This window comes from Pelophylax lessonae (genome assembly GCF_965119305.1).
Source record: "Pelophylax lessonae genome assembly, chromosome: 4".
NCBI classification, from domain to species: Eukaryota; Metazoa; Chordata; class Amphibia; order Anura; family Ranidae; genus Pelophylax; species Pelophylax lessonae.
The window spans coordinates 200,561,259-200,583,907 of NC_138771.1; the positions used below are offsets into that span (position 1 = coordinate 200,561,259).

The 22,649-nt window shown below is 43.7% G+C and overlaps 1 protein-coding gene across 6 annotated transcripts in view; it reads left to right on the forward strand.

The window, feature by feature from the left end:
* The window catches only part of KIF21A (kinesin family member 21A), a 303,313-nt gene that overhangs the window by 114,787 nt on the left and 165,877 nt on the right, over positions 1–22,649 (forward strand). For all 6 annotated transcript variants that reach the window (XM_082254436.1, XM_082254439.1, XM_082254440.1 and 3 more), the window contains exons 6-11: positions 45–212; positions 4,948–5,063; positions 7,987–8,182; positions 8,358–8,547; positions 10,717–10,780; positions 19,118–19,321. In XM_082254436.1, the coding sequence (XP_082110562.1) occupies positions 45–212; positions 4,948–5,063; positions 7,987–8,182; positions 8,358–8,547; positions 10,717–10,780; positions 19,118–19,321 (938 nt within the window). The remainder of the gene's footprint in view (positions 1–44; positions 213–4,947; positions 5,064–7,986; positions 8,183–8,357; positions 8,548–10,716; positions 10,781–19,117; positions 19,322–22,649) is intronic.

Below are 22,649 nucleotides of genomic sequence, written 5' to 3' on the forward strand. Positions count from 1 at the left end.
TTGTTGTTCTATACTTTGAACTTGTTCTCACTGTACTTTTTTAGGACAATGATTTGGACAATAGGATAACATCTGAATCTACACAAACGAATGAGTTTGAAACCCTTACCGCCAAGTTCCATTTTGTCGACTTGGCTGGATCAGAGCGTCTTAAACGCACAGGAGCTACAGGTGACCGAGCTAAGGAAGGAATTTCCATCAACTGTGGGCTGGTAAGATTATGTGCTTATTTCACAATAGGCTACTGTGTAACATCTAGTTTTGTGTAAATAGTTAACACTTCTTAGAGTGATGATGGGAACTAAGACAGTGAATGTGTTTCCCAGGACATAACCTGCAAATGTATTTTAATTCTGTGTTGATCTAAGGCTAATGGTACTCAACAAGGCTGCAGGGCCTAAACATATGTTTAAATGCCCACTACAGCAGTGGGTAGGGGCTTTAACCTGCAAATATCTAAGCTTTCTATTTTAGGAGTGTTGAGATCTTTTGTCTCCTGCACTTTCCATTCTACTAATAAGGCTGCCCTTAATAGTGATGTGCTAAAAGGAACATACATCAGATGGAAGCAAGCTGAAATCTCTTTAAAATTACATCAAAACGAGTCACGCTTAAATGTGACATATATTGACCGAATTAATCAATGTGAAAAAATAAAATTTGAGAATATAGTGTCCAGTGTGTAAAAAGGAAGAAGATCCTCTTTTGTGTTCAAAAAACCTTAAACGTGATCAAACTCAATTACCAATAAGGAAGTGTTCCAATCACGGAGCCACCACCAGATGAAAAAAAATGCACGCTAACAGACGATCATGTAATTCCATAATTAAAGCGGTTGTAAACCGCCTCACTTTTTTGTTTGGCCTTACCTGCAAAGCAAAGGCATAATGTGCTAGCATGCATCGCATACTAGCACATTATGTGAAACTTACCTGAAACCGAAGCGTTCCAACGATGGGATGCGACGGCGTCCATCTATACCCAGTCTTCCTTCCAGGTTCACTGCTCTGGCTCTGTGACTGGCCGTAGCCACGATAACGTCACTCCCGCGCCAGTCACGGCACACTGCTGTGAAGAAACAGCACGGGTGGCTGTTACTTCAGAGTGCATGCGCCAGTGACGTAACTGGCTGCTAAGACAATAAATATCTCCTAAACAGTGCATGTTTGGTAGATATTTACACTACCTATAGGTAAGCCTTAATATAGGCTTAGCTATAGGTAAAACTTAAACATGGAAGTTTACTTTCTCTTTGAAGAGAAGTCAAATGAGCATTTGGTTCGAGCACCCAGCCCTGGATTCTCCTAGGCAATCCCTCCGGCTCCTCCACTTGCTAATGGTTGTGGTTAGTTAACATTCAGCTATCACCCCATACAAGATGTGAATAAAAGGGAGATGCTCCAATAGCGTAAAACCTCATGGGCACATTTATGAAATCAATAAAATTTACACTCACATTTTGTGGATTAAAAAGCACTTTTAAGCAATTCTCACTGGCCAAATAAGCAGTACCCGTGCTTCTGGGAACTCTGTCAGCACATCGCTCGGCCCCACTCATTTCGCCACTTGATTTTGTTGGGGGGCCTGATTCTATATGGGGATTTGAATACTACTATTAGTGGGGCCGGAGGCAGTCCAGTCCTATATGGTTTCTGCATACTCAGATCGAACTAGTCACAACCATCAGCCAGTGGAGGACCTGGAGGGATTGCCTAGGAGAATCCAGGGCTGGGTGTCCTACCATAAGCTCGTTGACTTTTCTTTAATTAGGGAGTCACACTCTAGTTGGTAAGTGTGCGTTTTATTTATCTGATGGCGGCTTCACGATTAGAACACTTCCTTATTGGTGATGGAGGGTAAATCACATCTTCCTTTTTACACATTGGACTCTATTTTCTCACTAAGAATCTTACCCCCCCCACATTGATTGATTCAGTTAATATATGTCACATTCAAGCACGACTTGCGTTGCTGTAATTGTAATTTCAGCACAATTTGTTTGGTAGCGCAGTTTATTTTTGTTATTTATGAAATCTCTTTAACACTATGCAGTCTATTTATAAAAAATTGCTGTGCAATAGTTATAACCATCCCCATAATTTGCCTGTATTTTCCTGAAATACCTCAATCAGGAAAATTACCTCTATGACCACTAGATGGAACTGACAATTATAGGAAATAAAGTATTGGACAAATTACAGCAACTTTTTGCGACTACTCTGTGAATGCTTTGAGACATTCACACATCAATTTTCTTTAAATGGACCCCTATCTGTTATCTGTTATCTGTTTTTTCCCTTTGAAATTCAAGGCACCTAGGATACTGAAGAGGGGCATCTAAATGTATATTCTTGGTTTGCAGCGCTAAAGCCTGTTCATCAGTGTATCTAAGGGTTTAAAACTGAAGTTTAGCTTAAAGCAGAACTTTACCCATAACCACTTGATAAAAATTATTGTTCTTAGCAAGGAACATAAATTCCACATTAATAATTATGCTACCAAAGTTAGTGTGCTGTAAATTGCCTCCAGCATTGTTCCTTCTTCTCGCCGAAGGCTGCCATTTGCTGAAGCTTAGTGCACTAGCAGTAAATCATAATGCGTAACTAAACCCATTGATTTAGTTGCGTTTCTGGAATGCCGGGCTTGCTGACTGTCACATTTGCTTGTGTCCTCAACCAAACTGTCAAACCCATCAAATGGCTGGTGTCATAACTGATTACATGTGCAGCACCATTGAAGTTGCAGATCAAACTGAAGCAGCCTTCTTGGATGTAAAGGATAGGCGGGTTTAATGCAGCTTTAAGACCTCATTCACACCATGGTGCAGTGCAGAGGTGTCAGTTTTTCTGCCTGCGTTCTGCAAGGCCACAAAAAAAAAAAAACCCATTGTTTTCTATGTACCCTGTTTACACAACAACACTGGTATCGTGTGCAGACTTTTTTCTGCACAGGAGTCTGCAACATGTATGCAGTTTTCTGCATGGGGAAAAAAAACTAACATGACATCAATATTGGTGTGAACAGGGCACATAACTGACGCCCATGAAAACTCACTTAAAACGCACATGAAAACTGATGTAAAACTGATGTCTGCAAGTTAAATCTGTGAGGTTTTCCCATCAGTTTTCATGCACGTATGGTGTGAACGAGCACTAAGGCTGTCTGCAGATCGGCCTCTACAAACGTGACAGTGCTTAAAAATGTCTAAGGCTCTATTCACATATATGCAAATTGGATGCATTTTGAACCGCATCCAATTTACACGACATGTGAATTAAAACTGGATTTCTGTGAAGCCGGTTCACATATGTGTGGTGCAGTGGCAGTGCGAAATTCACTGCAAATTCTTAGAGTCCTGCGTGTTTTTTTGAGCACTGCGGTGCAGTTCAGATGCAAATTCTAGGCCATTGCCTCCTATGGGAATGCATCTGAATCCCATATCTCTGATCAGTTTTGAACACAAATTAGATCAGTCATCCGTTGTTAAAGATGCAGCGGCCGGCTTCCCGTCCCGCTCCTTAACAACCAGCTAGTGTTAATTTGTTTCTGAACTGCATCTAAGTTTGCAGCTGAACAGCTGCTTAGGAAATTCACAGTGAATACGAAGGGGAAATTTGCACTGGAGATGTGTGAACCTAACCTAGCCTTAAAGTGGAGAGCAACTGAGCATGTGCAGAGTGAGACAGTGTTTTACTAGTTTTTTAAACACCATACGTACATGATTTTAATGTTTTACATGGATATACCTGCAAAAGGGCCCAGCCGGAAGTTGATCTAGGAGGACTTAATTTACTGACTAAAGTTCCACTTTAAAAGGAAAATTAAAACAAAAAGTTTTTTGAATTTTGGACAAATTGTCACAGCAGGGACGTCTGTCTTCTTCCTGTCTCTGACTTTCCAGTGCTGCAGTGGTTAACCGCTTCAGGTCTTCAGACAGAACAGCAGTACAGATGGTCCAACTTCTTCCTTCCTCCTCATTACACTGAATAAGGGAGAAATACCTGTGACTGACCAGACTCTCCACCATTCACGAATCATGTTGCAAGCAGTGTAATCAATGAAAATAACTTTTTTCTGTGGTGGAGGTCTCTAAGAGAATAATGTATATTGCTGGTTTGCCTGTGGACCTGAAGTGGTTAACCATTGCAAAGCCAGAAGTTTAGAGACTGGAAGAGGACGGGGAATCTCTGCACTGAAGATTTCTCTGAGATTCAGCCGCCTGCACAACGCGTGACTTCATTACAGGTAATTGATGTGACTACAGCTGTAAGGATTTTTTTTTTAGCTAAGCTTCAGCTTTGAAAGCTCTAGTTTGACTAAAAGCTTAAGATCCATAGAACTTAACCATTAGATTTGTGGATTTCTTTCTGATGCTTGAAAGATTTTGTAATTTTGTATTCGTGTTGAACTGTGAGTGAAAATCTGTATTAAAACATGTTGATGATTGCTTTGTATCCTCCCACTCCTGCAACTTCTTCTGGCAATGCTTGGGGGAAATGCTGAAAAGAAAGCCATAACATGAAAGGTAAAAAGTGTATGTTCTGCAGGTTATAAAGAGAAAGCTGGATCTGATTTATAGACTTAAGCATACTTATCCGATCAAGAAACTGGAGTGTGCTGCTGTCATGTAAAACCTGAAATATTTTGCAAATATTCCTACACGAGAGAAAAGGCACGTGGTTACACCTGACTGGGAATGCTGCTGTTTTTGTTACATGTCCATAGGCTGCCTAGCTAAGGCATGCAGTGTTCCCCCCTGGAGCAACAGGTTGTTGTATAGAACTTATTTACTGAATATATTAAAAGTGACCTTTTACAAAGCATACAGATTTGCGGATTATGCAGTACTTTTCCCATGTTCAGTTTATACTTGATATAAAATCCATGTTGATTTTCTTGGTTTCTTTTGCCTGTTCTGTGACATTCTCTCATTTCCGATTTTTATAGCTGGCTCTTGGAAATGTGATTAGTGCATTAGGAGATAAAAGTAAAAAAGTCACCCATGTACCTTACAGGGATTCCAAGTTAACCCGGCTTCTTCAGGACTCACTAGGGGGTAATAGGTATGTTTTTTTTTTTTTTTTTTTACTGATTGGATTGGTCTTTTGCCCATAGTTCACATAAAACAGTTGTAATCTGAATTCTGTCTTTGCTAAAGTTTTTATTTTCAGACTAGCTTAGACACCACTGTAGTGCTGCATGTGTAAGGTTCCACCATTTTTATGCAAAATGGACATGGTTATGTGCGTATCTTGAAATGCCTGCAGAGGAACATAAGCCCTGCTTTATTTGAAACTAATCTCATGCACAAAGTAATCATGTGAAAGCACAGTGTTGCATAGCTATGCATAATCTCTGTGCTTTAATTAATACAGTTGCAGTTGTGTTCTCAAATTTTAAGGTTTACACAGGGTTGGGCCTGAGAAAGTTCACACTCATTTTTCTTTATTGGCTTGTAGATCTTGGTACTGAGCTCTTGCAGTAAAGGCAGGGAGTTATTCTGCCTTATAGTATATGTTGCTGAGAAGATTGTCTGTCTGTCCTTTCTAGTTCTGATGATTGTTACTGTCTGCGTGAACCTTCTGTAGGAATATCAGAAGAAAGCAAAACAAGCTGTGCATAGGATAATCCGATCTACCTAGATTTCAGAGTCAGTCCCTTATTTGATATCTCTTAATCCTGTGCTAGGAAATCAGCAGAAGTTCATAGTACAGGGGTGCTCAACCTTTTGAAGAGTGAGGGCCACTTAAGTGGTTTGGAAACCAGTTGCAGGCCATAATGAACTATGGGGCCTTACTGCCACCCAAACTCTAAATGAGCCCTTACTCTCCCGAGCCCCTATAAGGCTGCTTTCATACTTATGGGCTGTGGTTTACCTGCAAAACGGGTGCAGTGCACCTGCGGATTTCCCGCTGGTTAACTACGCTTTTTCCATAGACTTTGCTATTAAATCTTGCGGGTGTGATTCCGCATTCAGGAGATTTGTTGCGCTTTCTAAAAGGCATCAAACCTGCAGGATATAATAGACGTGTATGGCTTAGTGCAGCTAACTCGCAGGAAAGCCACATGTGCAATGCGCTGCACCTGCAGATCAGTGTGAAAGCAGCCTAATAACCCTTTGTGTATTTGATGTTTAATACACTGACCTTTTTCCTCTTCCACCTTCTGCTGGGATCGCTCTCCAGGCTGCTAGAAAGGTCTCCGACAAAGTGCACTTGGTATCACTCTGCCTGGGACAAAACCAGCACTAGAGGAAACATTGGCTTGTGCAGCTTCTGCTCCCTCAGCAGCCACCTATTTCCCCTACTGCCGACGCTGGCTCCATGCACTCTGATGCTCTGGGATGGCGGGTCGGGCAACCTGTTGATCGTGATCTGGGCTTGCCAACCAGCCATCCCAGAGCATGGGCATGCACTTCCCTGGTTTGAGGTCACGGGCCACAGGTTGAGCACCCCTGTCATAGTACATGTAAATGCAGTGTTGTTGTGCGTGCAGGTAACTGTGGATTCAGATACCTGAAACTGACTATATAGGGAGAAGTGTCTACACAGAGTCCCTGACAAACTGTATGTCCATGGTATTAGTAAGTCCAAAGAAATAAAACGGCTGACGTAATATTCAAATCTTTTATTTTGCTGTGAGCATGTTTTTGGCAGTGGGAAGCTGAGACCTGAACAGTTGTCAAAGATAAAGTCTATATTAAAATCTCAAACTAGTGTATTAGAAATGTTCCACAGTTGCTACAACCTTAAATATAAAATAGTGAAATCTGTATTCTTTGTCATTTATTCAGACATCTTTTGAAGGAAAAAACATCAAGTCTCATTTGCCACTGCAGCGAAGGGCAGTGGCATCTTAAGAGCATTATAGGCCCCCGGGCAATGCAGTGCACTGGGGCCCCTGCCTACACAATCACCCACCAGAATAAAAATGCAAATAATCCATAAGGCTAAATTTATTGGTACAGCAGTGCAAGGCTAATGCCAGCTTCCAAGTTTGGTGGCTAGGTCCGGTGAAAACACACATGGACGGGAGTCTGACTCGACTGTCCTGTATGTGCCTGTTCCCGTGGAGTTGGACAGGCATTCCTGCAGTTGTGGGCTCCCCCTCCATGGCCCAAGTGGCTTGACAGCAGTGCAGGGCTGACAGATGCTTGCCACTTGATAAGTTCGGTGGCGGGATGCACATGCGAATCCGGACTAAAGCTTGGCTGGGGCTGGGTCACTGGGCTGGTGGGGCCCCCCGTCAAGTGGGGCCCCCGGGCAACTGCCCAGCATGCCCATTCGGTAAGATGGCCCTGGCGAAGGGACTCAGTTCTCTATAGTAAGGTCATTAGTTGGGTGGCCTTACTGCTCTTGTAGTCCATTGATGCTTCCTCCAGCTCCATAAGTGAGTCTGGACCTCGGCACGGACCTCGGCTGGAGGAATAGTCAATCCTCTGATCACAGTCGTAATGCTTCAATGCAAAAAAATATATTCAAACTTTTTTAAGTGTAATACGTACAGGTTATTTTTTGTTAGACATGGCCTTTAAGTAAACCGGTTTTCCAAAGTGATGATACTGATGTTTAGGTATGTTGAGGTTCCCAAAAGTACCACTGTTAGTCTTCAAACTAATTTATGTGGGGTCTTGGGCCTGGAACTTCAGAGGGAAGAAGAGGCCTTGGTAGTTAGGGTTTGAATGACATAAGGGGGGCTCTTAGTGTCAGGTGGGACAGGGCTTAATCTAAAGGCAAGACCACATGCACACTCTGGGAAAGGGATACCTGTGGAGAATCAAAGCAAGGTATGTTTTGAAGACCAACATGGGTAGTTGCAGGCACAAAAAAAAAAAAAAAAAACAGCATTTTAGCACAGTTGTTGCATTAGAAACAATTTTTAGGCTAGGTCACTTTAAACAATTCTAAATCTCATTCTTTGTAATGTCATGTTACCTCACCTAATAACCCTCTATGTTCTTTTTTTTATTTCATTTTTTTTTTTTAGTCAAACTGTTATGATCGCATGTGTCAGTCCCTCGGACAGGGATTTCATGGAAACTCTGAATACTCTTAAGTATGCTAATCGCGCTCGTAATATCAAGAACAAGGTCATGGTGAACCAGGACCGAACCAGTCAGCAGATCAATGCCCTGAGAAATGAATTAACGCGACTCCAGATAGAGTTGATGGAATATAAAACGGTGCGAAAGGAATTTATTATACTTTTTTGCAGTTGTTAGCATATTTACAGGGAACAGGGAATGCCAACTCATGTACAACACGTATATAAAATGTCATTGTTAAGATTTACTGTTTTGCACTGGAAATATGAAACACTATTGAGTTTTTTTTGTCTTCCTTTCCTGGAAATTTTAGGGTAAAAGAATTATTGGTGAAGATGGTGTTGAGAGTATTAATGACATGTTCCATGAGAATGCAATGTTACAAACCGAAAATGATAATCTACGGATGAGAGTTAAGGCCATGCAAGAAACTGTTGATGCTTTGAGAACAAGGCTCACCCAACTAATGAGTGATCAGGCCAACCAAGTGCTTGCAAGAGCAGGTATAGCATTTTGGTTATTTTTTGGGCATTTAAAAGAGAAGTATTGCTTTGTGAAAAAAACATTTATACTCTCCTATGTGGATGCAGCATCGATCTGCTAGCTCTGCAATGAAAACTGAGCGATCAAACACTGCTAATCTCTCAGTTCTGAGCAGAGAGTTGGGACTGTCAGTCAGCAGTTCCCTGATCTACCCTTCCAATGCTCACTTTAAACACTCTTCTTCTAACACACCTGTAAATGCTTATGTCTGCATGGACACATAGGTTAACATAAAGGTGTGTTTAGAGGCTAAAAAAAAAAAAAAAAAAAATCAAGCACCTGTAGAAACATTTTTTATTTATTTATTTTTTTACATTCTAGGTGCATGAGGCCATACTTTAAGCCCTCTTGCACATGGACTTAATTATTTATTGATGGTAAGTCCCAGTTCACACTTGTGCGATGCGGGAAGGCTGCAAATTCGCAGCCTGTTCCCGCATCGCAAACGCACCCCTGGCAGTTCACACTGCCATATGCGATACGCAGGGGGTGTCAATGAAATGTTAACGACACCCCCAGTTTGATCGCATATCGCAGTGCGATCTGACAGTTCGCACAGGATCGGATCGCACAAGTGTGAACCACTGTGCGATCCGATCCTGATGCGGCTGGAAAAAAGGGTCATGTGCGTGTTTGGTGCGGATACAGTGCGAATTCAGCCATACAAAGTGTATGGCTGAATTCGCATCCGCCCCTCCAATCGCATGTAATGAAGGAGCAGTGCGCTCCGAATTACATGCGATCGGCGCACTCGCAAAAGTGTGAACCGGCCCTTATGGTCAGGATCTCTTTGACAGATCTGAGTAAAATGTTCTGTAAAGACCTTGCATAAATGTACATAAACATGCATATGCGTATACATGTGTAAAATTCGTCTTTATCCTCTCCAGTTGCCAGTGTTGCTATATACACCCATATACACGCATGTGCATCTAAATTACTACACTCAAATGTCAATTTTCTATTTATATTTTACGACTCTGTACTCATTGCTGTGTTACTGAACTTTATTCAGCTGTGTGGATTGTTCCATAAACAATGCACCTGTGTTCAGATCAGAAAAAAACATGGCACTTTTTACCCAAAAGGGGAAGTTCCACTTGTTTGCATCCCCCCCCCCCTCTTCAACAATAGACAATAATTTTTGGTGGTGGGGGCAGGAGCTGGTACCTGGTCTTGGCGATCTGATCAGAAGTTTGGCTCCCGGCCTTCTGGGACACATCACAGTTCCCAGGTAGCTGTGGGGACCATTCATAATGCGCAGTGGGAAGCCGGCTGTGAAGCTGCAGGGGAGCTAAAATCATGGCTCGACCATGTGTTTTTTACCTTCCCCCAGCTGCAAGTCTTTATGAGCCCTGAAAGTTCTCCTTGAATTAGGTCATGCTATAGCTAGTAGTAGTTCGTAACACAGCTGGACTTATTCTGTAATGTTAAAGATGTTTTTGCTGCTTATCCAAGGTAAAACTGAGCAAGCTGCTTTTATAATCTGCGATTAGGTCTCTAACATTACAAAGCAAGTCATATTGAATGTAACTAACTACAACTAGTTCAGTCTTTTGATGATTTGAAAACATACATTTGCAATGCAGCTGAGATATTCTCGAAACACTGCTAGATTAGTCTACTTTCTGTCTCATAGGAGTGCAGTTCAGGAGACCATAACTTAGCATGACATATAGCCCTAGGCAAGTCAAATACTGCAAACACGTTCCATAAAAAGAAACAGTAATTTACATTAGTTGTAGATTATAAAATTATATAATTTTACTATTTGAGTTTTAGGAGCAGTTGATTTTTCAATATAGTGTTACCCCAAAAATATTGTCAGAAATAATTTTTGCCTGTTAAATGTATCAAGTTCAAAGACTTCTACATGGAATGTTTGGTCATTATTGTATTACGGAATTTGGCTAAAAATTGGATTTTAGGTTACATTTTTCAGAGCTGGCTAAACCATGGGTGGGATGTGTGGTTCTTTTAATTCTTCAAAAATGTGTGTGTGTGTTTTTTTTTTTGCCAGTGATGAATTGGTGTTCCTTATAATTCTGTGTTTTATCTTTTTTTTTATCATTATTTTTTTTTTGTCTTTTTACAGAATTTGTATAAACATCTAAGTTTATTTTTTACAGGTGATGGAAATGAAGAAATAAGCAATATGATTCACAATTATATAAAAGAAATTGAAGACCTCCGGTAAGATTTTTTTTTTTAAAAGATGTAAACTACTTCAATAGACTGCGATTACTGTTTGACCGAACTACCAATTTGACTTTTTATTTATATGTTCATTTCGTTGTGAAGGAAAGAGTGGATGTGCTTATAACAGAAATCAACAAAAGCAGAGCAGATTTATTAAATGAACGCAAAACTTAAGTCCAGCTGTAAGAAACAGCGAAAAGGCAGGCCTTTATTGTCGAAGAGACATGCAACGTCTCTACTGCAATAAAATGTCCCTACCTGTCTTCTCCAAAAGCTCTAAACTGGGTTGTGCATGTGCAGCTAAGCTTACAGCACTGTGCCGAGATGAATAGCTCCTGCGGATGCACTGGAGTGATGTCATCCCGCATCGGCAAATAAAGAGGCCCGAAGACCGGCACCAAGAAGAAAATGCCAGCACCCACAATGAACTGATGGATAGTATTCACCTTTTAGTTCCATTTCAATATGACCATTTTACATCCCTACCCTACCCCCTTTTTTAATAGCCTACCACTGTTTATCTGGGGCATTTTTATAACTGTTTTTGTTTCCTCTTTTCTGTTATACTCTGTTATACATTTTTGTTTTTTTATTTTGTTAATTTTGAGATTTCGTACAAAATTTTACCACATGAAGAGAGTGGGTCTTAAAAGCTTGTCCTAAAAAAAAAAAAAAAAAAAAAAAAAAATGTAAATGTTCTAATAGTGTTATGTAGTGTTTTTTTTTTTTTTTCTTCCCATAAAAAAAGTAATTAAAACTTGGGTAATAGTGCCACCTCCTGGTCATATAGAGGTATTGCATAGTTTTTCACTTGCTGAAATAATATATCTACTCCACATAACAAAGGATGTGGACATATCATTTACCATGGTACCTACTTTCTATTACCTATAGGCTAGTAGCTGCTGTTGTCTTATGACATCTGCTTTACTTTAGCTACCTTTTTATTACTTAAAGCTGTTCTAAATTTTATATAGTTAATAATCAATGGCCTAAATAACTAATGGCCAAAAAAAGTAATGTCCAGGCATAACCCTTCCCAGCTCAGCTAAGCCTCAGGTTTTAGCTAGTGTCCTTAGGTGATGGATGTGCCTCCCTATATCTGTTTTGTGGGGCATGATTCCCATATATCCTGGCCTGTTCTTAACACCCTTGGTTGGGCAGGGGGTGTGCGGATCAGTCGCTCTAGCCAGGAGACCAGGAGGGACTATACCCAAAATCTGCATGCAAGTGGGGGGGGGGGGGGACCTGTAATGATGCTGCTTAGCGCAGGATTGGCAGTCTGTACCTAAACTATGCATGCAAGAGTGGGGAAGGCCTGTAATGCTGCTGTTCGGTGCAGGATTGGCAGTTTTCTCCTGAGTGCAGTGCACGTACCAGGTGAACTTACTGGCAGGGTGCTCTAAAGGTCCAGGGAAGCAGGTGGGAATCTTTGCACTTAGTGTCCCTATGCATTTGGGCTGTGTTTCTGTCTGTTGGTATGGAGCACACTACCACAGTAGTGGTGTTCAAAAGGAGCATGATAACTTGGTGCACACACGTTTTTTTCCTCCCGCATGGCCCTCTTTGTCTACTTGGGGGACCTTATATCGGTCTTGACTATTTTGCAGGCTTCCCCTTTTTGAGCCTCTCCAAGTAATTCCCTTGACATCACCTACATAAGGTCTCGACGTTGTGTGCACTTTCCTGCAATGAACGATTCTAGTTCTTCACCAGGATGAGATGGAATAAAGGTCTCGGTCCTCTTCTTTCCAACTGAAACAGGGATTTGTGATGCCATTTTTTGGATGCTGTTCAAATGTATCTGAAATCTACATCATTACTTCAGCAGTAGGAGTCCCTGTTTGCTATACCCGAGGGTCCTTGCTATGGTCAGACCGCTTCTCAATTAACTATTTCTAAGTGAATTTATCAGCTCATTTCTCAGGCATATGTTATCAAGAACAAGATCCCGTCAACCCTCCTTTCAAGGCCCATTTGGCAGGGGTGTTAGTGCTTCCTGTGCTATTCAGCATCAAGCTTTTCTTGTGCAAGTTTGTAAGGCTGCTACCTGGTATTCTTTTCACATGTTTACCAAGTTCCACCAGGTAAGTGTTATTGCCTATGCAGACCCCTGTTTTGGGCAGAAGATCTTGCAGATTGGTTTGCAGTGTTCTCTTTTTGGTGTGTCTTGCCTTGTTGCTGTGTAGCCCACCCCTCGTATTCATTGCTTTGGGCCATCCCAAAAAGTGAAAATGATTTTTTTTTTTTCAAACATCCCAAAAACTGAATATGATAAGTCCTCTATGTCCTGTGATGTACAATTAAGAAATTAGAATTTCTCTTTCATTCATTGACTGATACATATCGCCCTCTACAGGATTAAGACACTAGGCAGAAAAAAGACTTGGCTACGCCTATGGGCAGACCTAGCTGGTATACATCCCTCTCTCTGCTATAGGCCTTCAGTTTTTTTCTGCCTAGTCAGGAGTAAGGACCTAGTTCCCTGCCGGGATCTTTTGTCCTGGCAATTTTTTCCTTTTAAATGGCATTTTGTCTCCTGATTTTTTTCCTGTGAGATCTACAATCCACTGCTGGGGCTGGATAATCTAGATCCACTGCTCCCCCCAGTCTGGCCAGCGAGCGCACGCAGACCTTTAGCTATGCTCTGCATGGGCCAATACAGACCTTATCCTGGACCGGGGAGGCCAGCGAGTGAAACATCTTGCGGAGGCACATATGACCGCATGCTGATAGTCCATGTTACAGTGTTGCCTTGGTCGACAGACCCCCCCCCCCCCCCATGCACACTTCGGTTGGGAGGAGGTTCTGTCTTGGGAGTGTTACCCGCGTGCTTTTGCTGGATCGATAGTACAGGGCCCCTTCCTCTCCGTCCCTGGATATTGTGTGGGGCCGGGGTAATCCTGGGGTGGTCGGTTCCTGTGGGGTTCTTCCCCACCCCATCATCGAGTGAGGCTGTGAGCTGCCTTTTCTGCACTTGCTCTTGTGGGGATTGTTGGGGACGCTGGTGCCTCTGTTTCCCCCTGGCCTAGGTACCTAGCGGGCGCACTGGCCCCCCTCACACTATAGGCCTACTAGGCCATCTCCTTCGGGACGGGCGACGCTGTGGGGCTGGTCCAGTTCACCGGCAGCTGTAGCAGCCATTATTCTGTTGGGCACCAACCCTTCCCAGTGGTACGGGACCATAGGGGTATCCTACCTGCGGGACTACCTGCTTCACGCAGGCAGCCCCCTCAAGGGAGCTCTTTTTGCGGCCTCCTATACGGGCCTCCTTGGAGGGGCATCAGAGGGCAAACCCCTTTTGCGCGGGGTTCAGTTGGTGGCCCCTTCGTGGGCACTCAGTCGGCGCCTTCTGTGCGGGGCTTTATTTATTTTATTTATTTTTTTGTGTTTTCCAGGAGGAGGTGGCGCTTGTGCATAAGACTAGTAAACCGCGCCCCCCGTCCTCCCCTGCCTCATCTGATTCTGAATCTGGCTCTGTTGCCGTGGACGTGACCACCCTGCGGGTCCTGTAGCCACGCTTCCTTATCTATCAGATAGTGAGGGATGATTGCTCCACTCCTGTGGCTGTGCATGAGAAGGTACTGGTTGACGCACGTATTGCATCCGTGCAGGAAACTTTAAAGATGGAGGATGTAGCTGAAGCTGCTGCAGAGGTGACTGTCCTCTTTGGCACCCACAAGCCGTTTTGTGCGGCAAAGGTGTTCTCTTACCCCATATCCCAGGTTTGTCTGTAAAGATTGGGAGTGTCCAAAATGCCCCTTTGTGGTTCCTAAACGCTTTGCGGTGAATTCCTCTTTTGAAGAGTCACTCCTCAAGAAGTGGACTGGCCCACCAGTGGTGGACCCCCTATCTCAAGGATGAGCAAGGCAACCATGATCCATGATTCAGCTAGAGGACTTCCCGGCCTTTAAAAACCTGGCTGACAGAAAGGCAGAGTCTGTGGCTCTCAATGTGTTCACTATTGCTGGTTCATCGTTGATGCCGGTCCTGGCCTTTGTCCTGGTGTAGCAAACTCTGACCAAGTGGCCTAAACTTGTGCGCCATGAGCTGGGAGGGGAGTGAGCAGATTCCTCCTGCATTTGCTGAGTTGGATTAATTGGTCTAAGGGCTGCAGTTTGTCTTTCTTAGCTATCTATTTTGGCAGTGGTACTTAGGCGTGTTTTGTGGCTTAAGTCTTGGTCTGCGGAACAGATTTCTAAAAAAGCTCAAACTCCAAGGCGATCGCCTGTTTGGGGCTACCCTGGATAACATCATTAGTAGTCTCACGGGCGGAAGAGCACCTTTCTTCCACAGTCTGGAAAGGGGAAAGAACCTTGTTGAAGACTGTCCGTCTGATCCATCTGGAAATGGTCACAGAAGAAGCGAACAGCCGTTTTCTTGGCCCGTCAGTGATCACAAATAGTGAGTTTGACCTACGAAAAGACTGAGGCTGCCAGATATGCACGAATCGCCCCAAACCACATCTAAGGTATGCAACGTAACTTCCTTAGGATGTTTGGGTCTGGGACACAAGGAAGGCAACACAATGCCTTCATTCATTGGAAGTCAAAGACCAACTTAGGGAGGAACAACGGGCATGGACGAAGAACCACCTTATCTTTGTGGACCACCATATAGGGGGGTGCGAAAAGAGAACGCCACCAGTCCTGACACACTGCGAGCAGAGGTGATGGCCACCAAAAAAGCTACCTTCTGAGACAGCGTAAGCAGTGGAATCTCCTGAATATGTTCAAAGAGAGGCTTTTCAAGAACTAAGAGCATCAAGTTCAAATCCCACGACTGTAGAGGAGACGTTCCCGTAGGAGTCAGGTGTCGAACCTTAGAATAAAAGTATGCACCAATGAATGAGTGGCTAAGGGTCGCTTGAAAGAAAACCGCCAAGGCAGACACCTGAACCATGATGGTACTCAAGGCCAACTGCCGCTTAACACCTTGTTGAAGGAAGGTCAAAATCTGAGCCACCGAAAAAGAATGAGGGTGAACACCAGTTGACTCGCACCACGAATTGTAAACTTTCCAAGTATGATGGTTAACCTTTCTAGAGGTAGACTTCCTAGCCTTCAGCAGAGTCGGGATTACCGACCCAGGCACACCTTTATACTTGGGCCATTTTCTTGTAGTATCCCATTGAATAAAGCGGCGGCCATGTTTTTGAAGCCTACAGATCGGTAATTTGGCGGCGGGCCTCTAGTGTCATCGCTTGCGCTTCCTCTTTCTCTCTGATTACCGCACAGCGTGCAGCTGGACGCTCTGCTCTGTACCTGGGTCTGTGGTGGCAAGTCCCTGTGGGTGTAAACGGCTCTCCCTCTTCTCTGCTATAGCAGCAACTTGGTGTGCTGGGACTTGTGGTTCAGATTGCGCGGCGGTGTGGATTTCTCTGTCGCTCATTGACAGACGTATGGCTTGCATTCTTCGCTGGGCGGAACGGTTTGTTCCAGCTATCTCTGCGGTGTTCATTCCGGGGGTGGAGAATTGGCAGGCAGATTATCTCAGCCGTCAGACTCTGGATCAGGGGGAATGGTCTCTCCATCCAGAAGTTTTCCACCAGTTGTGCCTACGTTGGGGCACCCCGGATGTGGATCTGTTGGCATCTCGATTCAACAGGAAAGTACGGAGATTTGTGGCTCGCTCCCGCGATCCTCTAGCAGAGACCGCAGACGCACTGGTCGCCCCTTGGGGACAATACCAGCTAATGTATGCCTTCCCTCCTCTCAGGTTACTGCCAAGACTTCTTCGCAGAATAGAGGGGGAAGGAATTCCAGTAATCCTGGTAGCTCCGGACTGGCCTCGTCGAGCTTGGTACGCCGACTTGGTCAGGCTGGTAGCGGACGTCCCGTGGCGACTTCCTCTCAGGGAAGACCTACTGTCTCAGGGACCGATCTTCCATCCTGCTTTACGATCGCTGGCTTTAACGGCCTGGCTATTGAGACCCAGGTGCTGAAGGACAAGGGATTGTCAGCTTCATTTATTCCTACTCTAGTTAAAGCAAGGAAAGCGACTTCCAGAAAGATTTATCATCGCACATGGAAGTCCTACATTGCATGGTGTGAACCTCTGGGGTTCCACCCACGTTCTTATTCGGTTAATCGAATATTAGCCTTTCTGCAACAAGGGGTTGAGCAGAAACTGGCCTTGAGCACTATCAAGGGTCAGGTTTCAGCATTAGCTATCTTCTTTCAGAAACCTTTGGCTACTCATTCCTTGGTGCGGAATTTCATCCAGGGGGTGCGACATCTGGCTCCGCCAGTGCGCGCGCCGTTACCACCCTGGGATCTTAATCTAGTATTGTCGGTTCTTCAGAAACCTCCCTTTGAAGATATTAGGGAGATTCCTTTACCTACGTTGTCCCAGAAGGTGGCCTTCTTGGTGGCTATCACTTCTGCACGCAGGGTGTCAGAACTGGCCGCATTATCTTGTCGTTCCCCATATCTGGTGGTTCATAGAGATAAGGTGGTTCTACGCCCGAATCCATCTTTCCTACCTAAAGTAATTTCAGATTTTCATCTGAATGAGGAAATTGTATTACCTTCCCTGTGTCCTAAGCCCAGCCATCATCAGGAGTTTGCTTTACACTCCTTGGATGTGGTTCGGGCGATCAGGGTATACTTGAAAACGACAGACTCGTTTCGCAAGACGGATTCACTTTTTGTGGTCCCGGATGGACCCAAAAAGGGGTTGCCTGCATCTGCCGCGACTATTTCCAAATGGATCAGACAGACGGTGGTACAGGCCTATTCTATTAAGGGTCGGGAGCCCCCGTTCCCTGTTAAGGCGCATTCCACTCGGGCGCTTAGTGCGTCATGGGCCTTTCGCCATCAGGCGTCAGTGGTCCAGGTGTGCAAGGCGGCTACCTGGTCGTCGGTGCATACCTTTACAAAACATTATAAAGTTGATGTAATGGCATCGTCTGATGCCTCGTTTGGCCGCAAGGTTTTGCAGGCCGCAATTTGAGGAGACCAGTGGTCTACCTCGAGGGTTTTTTTCCGTTGGAATTTTTATTTGAGTCTCATTCTTTGTTTATAATGAGCCTTTAAACTTCTAGTTGGCACCGGTTGGGCCTTCTAGATTGGATTTTGATTTCTGTCAATCCCACCCCTCATTTGTGGCACTGCTTTGGGACGTCCCTATTGATGAGAATCAAAGAGGACTATGTCTGTCAATGAGCGACAGAGAAAATTGGATTTTTGTAAGATCTTACCGTAAAATCCTTTTCTCTTAGCTCATTGACAGACGTAGTACCCGCCCCTCTATCATTGAGTTGGGTTGGGTTAAATTCTCTGACACTGCTTTGTAACAGAACTGATTCCCTGTAGCAGAGAGAGGGAGGATATGCCCTCTGGGACTGCCCCTAGGGTGGAGCCAGAACGTTTTTCTTTCTGTCTAGTCCTACTCCTGCAGAGGCAGCATAACCCTATTGATGAGAATCAAAGAGGACTACGTCTGTCAATGAGCTAAGAGAAAAGGATTTTACGGTAAGATCTTACAAAAATCCAATTTTTTTAGCAGGTTTTTTTTCCTATTTTGCTAAGGTAGTACCTGGGTTCACCATGGAGTCCCTGGAGCATGTTTCACTATATTTTCACTATATTTATTGGACTTTTTTTCACATTAATTTCCATTTATATATTTTTTATCACTTAGCGCGACTTGTTTATATTTATGTTTTTTTGGTGTGTTGTCACACTTGAAGTTGCTGCTTACTTTATTATTCATTTACTTTTGGTCAGCATTAGCGCGGTTTATCTATTTATATACCCACAAGAGGATGTCCTGCTCTTGAGCCACCCTCATGAAGTCTGTTTCTGGTATTTTGGTCATCGCCATTTACACCAGTGGCCTGCTGAAGGTCATTTTGTAGGGCTTTGGCAGTGCTCATCCTGTTCCTTGTTGCACAGAGGAACAGATACCGGTCCTGCTGATGGGTTAAGGACCTTCTACGGCCCTGTCCAGCTCTCCTTGAGTAACTGCCTGTCTTCTGGAATCTCCTCCATGCTTATGAGACTGTGCTGGGAGAAACCTGGAAATGGCACGTATTTATGTGCCATCCTGGAGGAGTTGGACTGCCTGTGCAACTTCTTTAGGGTTCAGGTATAGCCTCATGCTACCAGTAGTGACACTGACCTTTATGCATTTTTATCATGGTCCAGTACAGTTCTGTGCAGGAAAAATGCAGCATGTTTTTTTTTTTTTTTCTGGAATTGCAAGCACTGGTGTGAACTATGCTATTGAAAACCATGTAACCTACTTTAGACAATATTTTGCTGTGCTTCCATGTTATTAAACCTTAAATGTTTTTTTTTTTTTTTTTTTAACTTCGTTGGTGTTTAGTGCAAAATTGCTGGAAAGTGAAGCTGTGAATGAAAATCTTCGAAAGAGCCTGTCAAGAGCCTCATCGAGGACTTCCTATTTTTCTGGCCACTCACCATTCTCTGCACCTTTAATTCCAGCTGAGAAGGAAACCAATGAAATCATAGATCTTGCCAAGAAAGACTTGGAGAAATTGAAAAAGATGGAAAAAAAGAAGAAAAAGAGGTAATGGCTAACTTCATGTACATGTTTCTGTATGGCAACATTTTTATAGTCATTTTGTGTGTTTAGATGCTGTTTGCAGTTGTGATATTGACTAGATACTTCACTTCATAATTTCATTTCATCAGATGCTTATGTCATTTATTTAATGCTCATGTATTACAAAATGTCATTTTGTATTGATGTCTGAAGTATATATCCTTTCTCTTTCGTTCATTGACACACCGTTCCTGATTCTTCTTAACCATTGGGTTATACTGCCCCCTACAGGAGTAGGACACTAGGCAGAAAAAAGGCTGACTACACCCATGGGCGGTCCCAGGGGGGAAAAAAACACCCACTCACAGCTATAGGCACTCAGTTTTTTTTTCTGCCTAGTCAGGAATAAGGACCTAGTTCCTTGCTGGGATCTCTGCTCCTGGTGATTTTTTTTCTCTTTACATTTAATTTTTTTCTTATCTTTGTTATTTTGTTCCTGTGAGAATATACAATCAATTGCCGGACTGGGCAAAGGACTGGATATTCTAGATCCCCCCCCCCCCCCCCCAGTCTGGTCAGCGAGTGCGTGCAGACCGCGCTAGGTGTGCCGCGACATAGCCCCACTGGACGGGGGCTGGCCTGCCAGTTAAATGTCTCGCCAGAACGCAGACGACCTGGCTTTGGCCTGAGTTGCAGCATTTCTCCTGGCGAAAGCACCCACGCTAGGATAGAGGGGTGGTCTGTCTGGAGCGGTGCCCACCCTGTTCTTGGTATGGTAAGTAGCTTCCCCCCCCCTCTACTCCTGGAGGGTTTTGGGGTGGACATGGGCCCTCCTTCCCCCCCAGCCAGCCCCTCTATAAGTTCAGTGGTCACTGTGGGTCTTTTGCCCCATCCCCCCGCCAGGTTTCCCTGCTTGCGCTGCCCCGGAAGGTGGTCTTTTTTTGGTGGCTATCACCTCTGCGCGCAGGGTGTTGGAACTGGCGGCGTTATCCTGTCGTTCACCTTATTGGCGATTCACAAGGATGAGGTGGTGCTTCGCCCCTGTCCGTCATTCCTTCCTAAGGTGGTCTCTGACTGTCATTTGAATGAAGACATTGTGTTGCCTTCCCTGTGTCCCAGGCTGAACATCCGAAGGAAATTACCTTGCATGCCTTGGATGTGGTCTGGGCAATTAGGGTGTACCTGGGGGCTACGGAGTCTTTTAGGAAGTCAGACTCTCTCCATTTGTGCTCACGGACGGACCTCACAAAGGGTTGTCTGCTTCTGTTGCGACCATTTCCAGATGGATCAGATAGACGGTGGTTCAGGCCTATTGCATCAGGGTCAGGTTCCTCCTTTCCCTGTCGAGGAGCACTCTACTAGTGCGCTTAGTTTCTCCTGGGCTTTCTATCATCAAGCGTCTTTGACGCAGGTTTGCAAGGTGGCCACCTGGTCGTCGGTGCACACATTTACAAAATTTTTATAAAGTTAATGTGTTGGCATCTGCGGATGCTTCTTTTGGCTGCAAGGTTTTGCTGGCTGCTGTTTAGAGGACCTGGTCCTATTTGAGGGTGTATTGTTTTTTTCAGGTGAACTCCATGTTACCTGGTTGGCTGTGGTTAGCATTGGGAATTATTTTCTGCTTTTTTCCCACCCCTCATGTTTAACACTGCTTTGGGACATCCCAATGGTTAAGAAAAATCAGGAGCTGTGTTCGTCAATGAACGAAGGAGGAAATGGGATTTTTGACTTACCGTAAAATCCATTTCTCTGATGTTCATTGATGGACACAGCACCCACCCCTCTGCGGAGTTGGCTTTCTTCTGATACTGCTTGTAACAAAATGGAGTACCTATAGCTGTGAGTGGGTGCATACCCTCTGGGACTGCCCAAAGGCATAGTCCAGCTTTTTCTTGCTTCATGTCCTTCTCCTGTAGGGGGCAGTATAACCCAATGGTTAAGAATCAGGAGCTGTGTCCGTCAATCAACATCAGAGAAATGGATTTTACGGTAAGTCAAAAATCCAATTTTTAGGGATTTTTCAGCTAGTCCGACAATATTTGCAGTGAACTTTTGGTAGGGTTTTTAGTCACTTTTTCATTGTTCCACAGCATGGTAATGTGTCGTATGTGTTCTCGCGAGACGTTTAACCCTGCAGGAAAATAAAGCTAATTAGATATCTGTAGTTGAATACACATTTCTGTACCACACTTAAGCTGGGTATAAACATAGAGGGTTTTTTTTTTATATCTTTCATATTAATCGCAAATGTGAACATTTTGCAACTAATATGACTCCAGGCACAACTCACTTGCAGAAAGATTCCTATCATCCTCCAGTTCATCTAATCTACCTGGCTGTGGGTTGCTAAAGAAGTATAGTTGCTAGTATCCTTCTGAATGGCACAGCATCATGTGACAAGAGACTGCAGTCTTACTATTTAACAATATCAATGAACTATTAAATCTGGCTGAATGGGATTAAAAAAAACTTGTATGCTGTGTATATGAAATGGTTTTAAAGTAGAACTATAGGCACAACTTTTTTTTCATTTTGGATAGAGTAAGGAAGGGTTAGTTTGATTTTTTTTTTTTTTTCCACCATCTGTGTCCCTTTGCCAAGATTTCTCTTCACTTCATGTCCCATAGCCAAACAGGAAGTGAGAGGAAATCCCTACAAATATAGGGAACTCCTTGTGGACCCCCAGGTCACCAGAACTAGTGTCCACATTGGAAGATTTCCCCTGTTACTTTTCTCGGGAAAACACAAAATTTTGGATTTTCTTTTACTTTCAATAAATTTGCTAAACAGGACAAATAGAGAAGATGAATCTCCCTAATGGGGGCACAGACAGCAGTTAAAACTGACAAGCGTTCTAATCCCTCTGTACACTATCTGTACTGTACTATGTATGTTTGCCTTTAGTTATACTTTAATTACAGTTGCAGTGTTTCCTTAATAACATTGGAAGTTTATGGATTCCATTTGAAACCTGGCACTAGTCACTTTTTTTTAAATTTATATCTTTATTGGTGATTTTTTATATATACATACATTTCAAACAAACATTGTCATGATCTGACCAAACCCCACCCCCCTTACCTCCCCCTCCCTCCTCCCCCCAATTAAACAAAAAAATAAAAAATAAAAAAGTTTTTATACTTTTATACACTCATTCCCAACATTTCTTCGTATGAAGATGTATTCCATACTATATTACCGTACGCCAGAAGGGGTATGGGGACCGTCCCCCCGCGGCCTGGACCAGGCTCCGCCCAGGGTGACCCTCTCTTAAACTCCCTTTAAGAAGAATTGGCTTCCAAGTATTGCACCCAGGGTCTCCATCTCAACTTAACTTGATCCTCTGAATTTC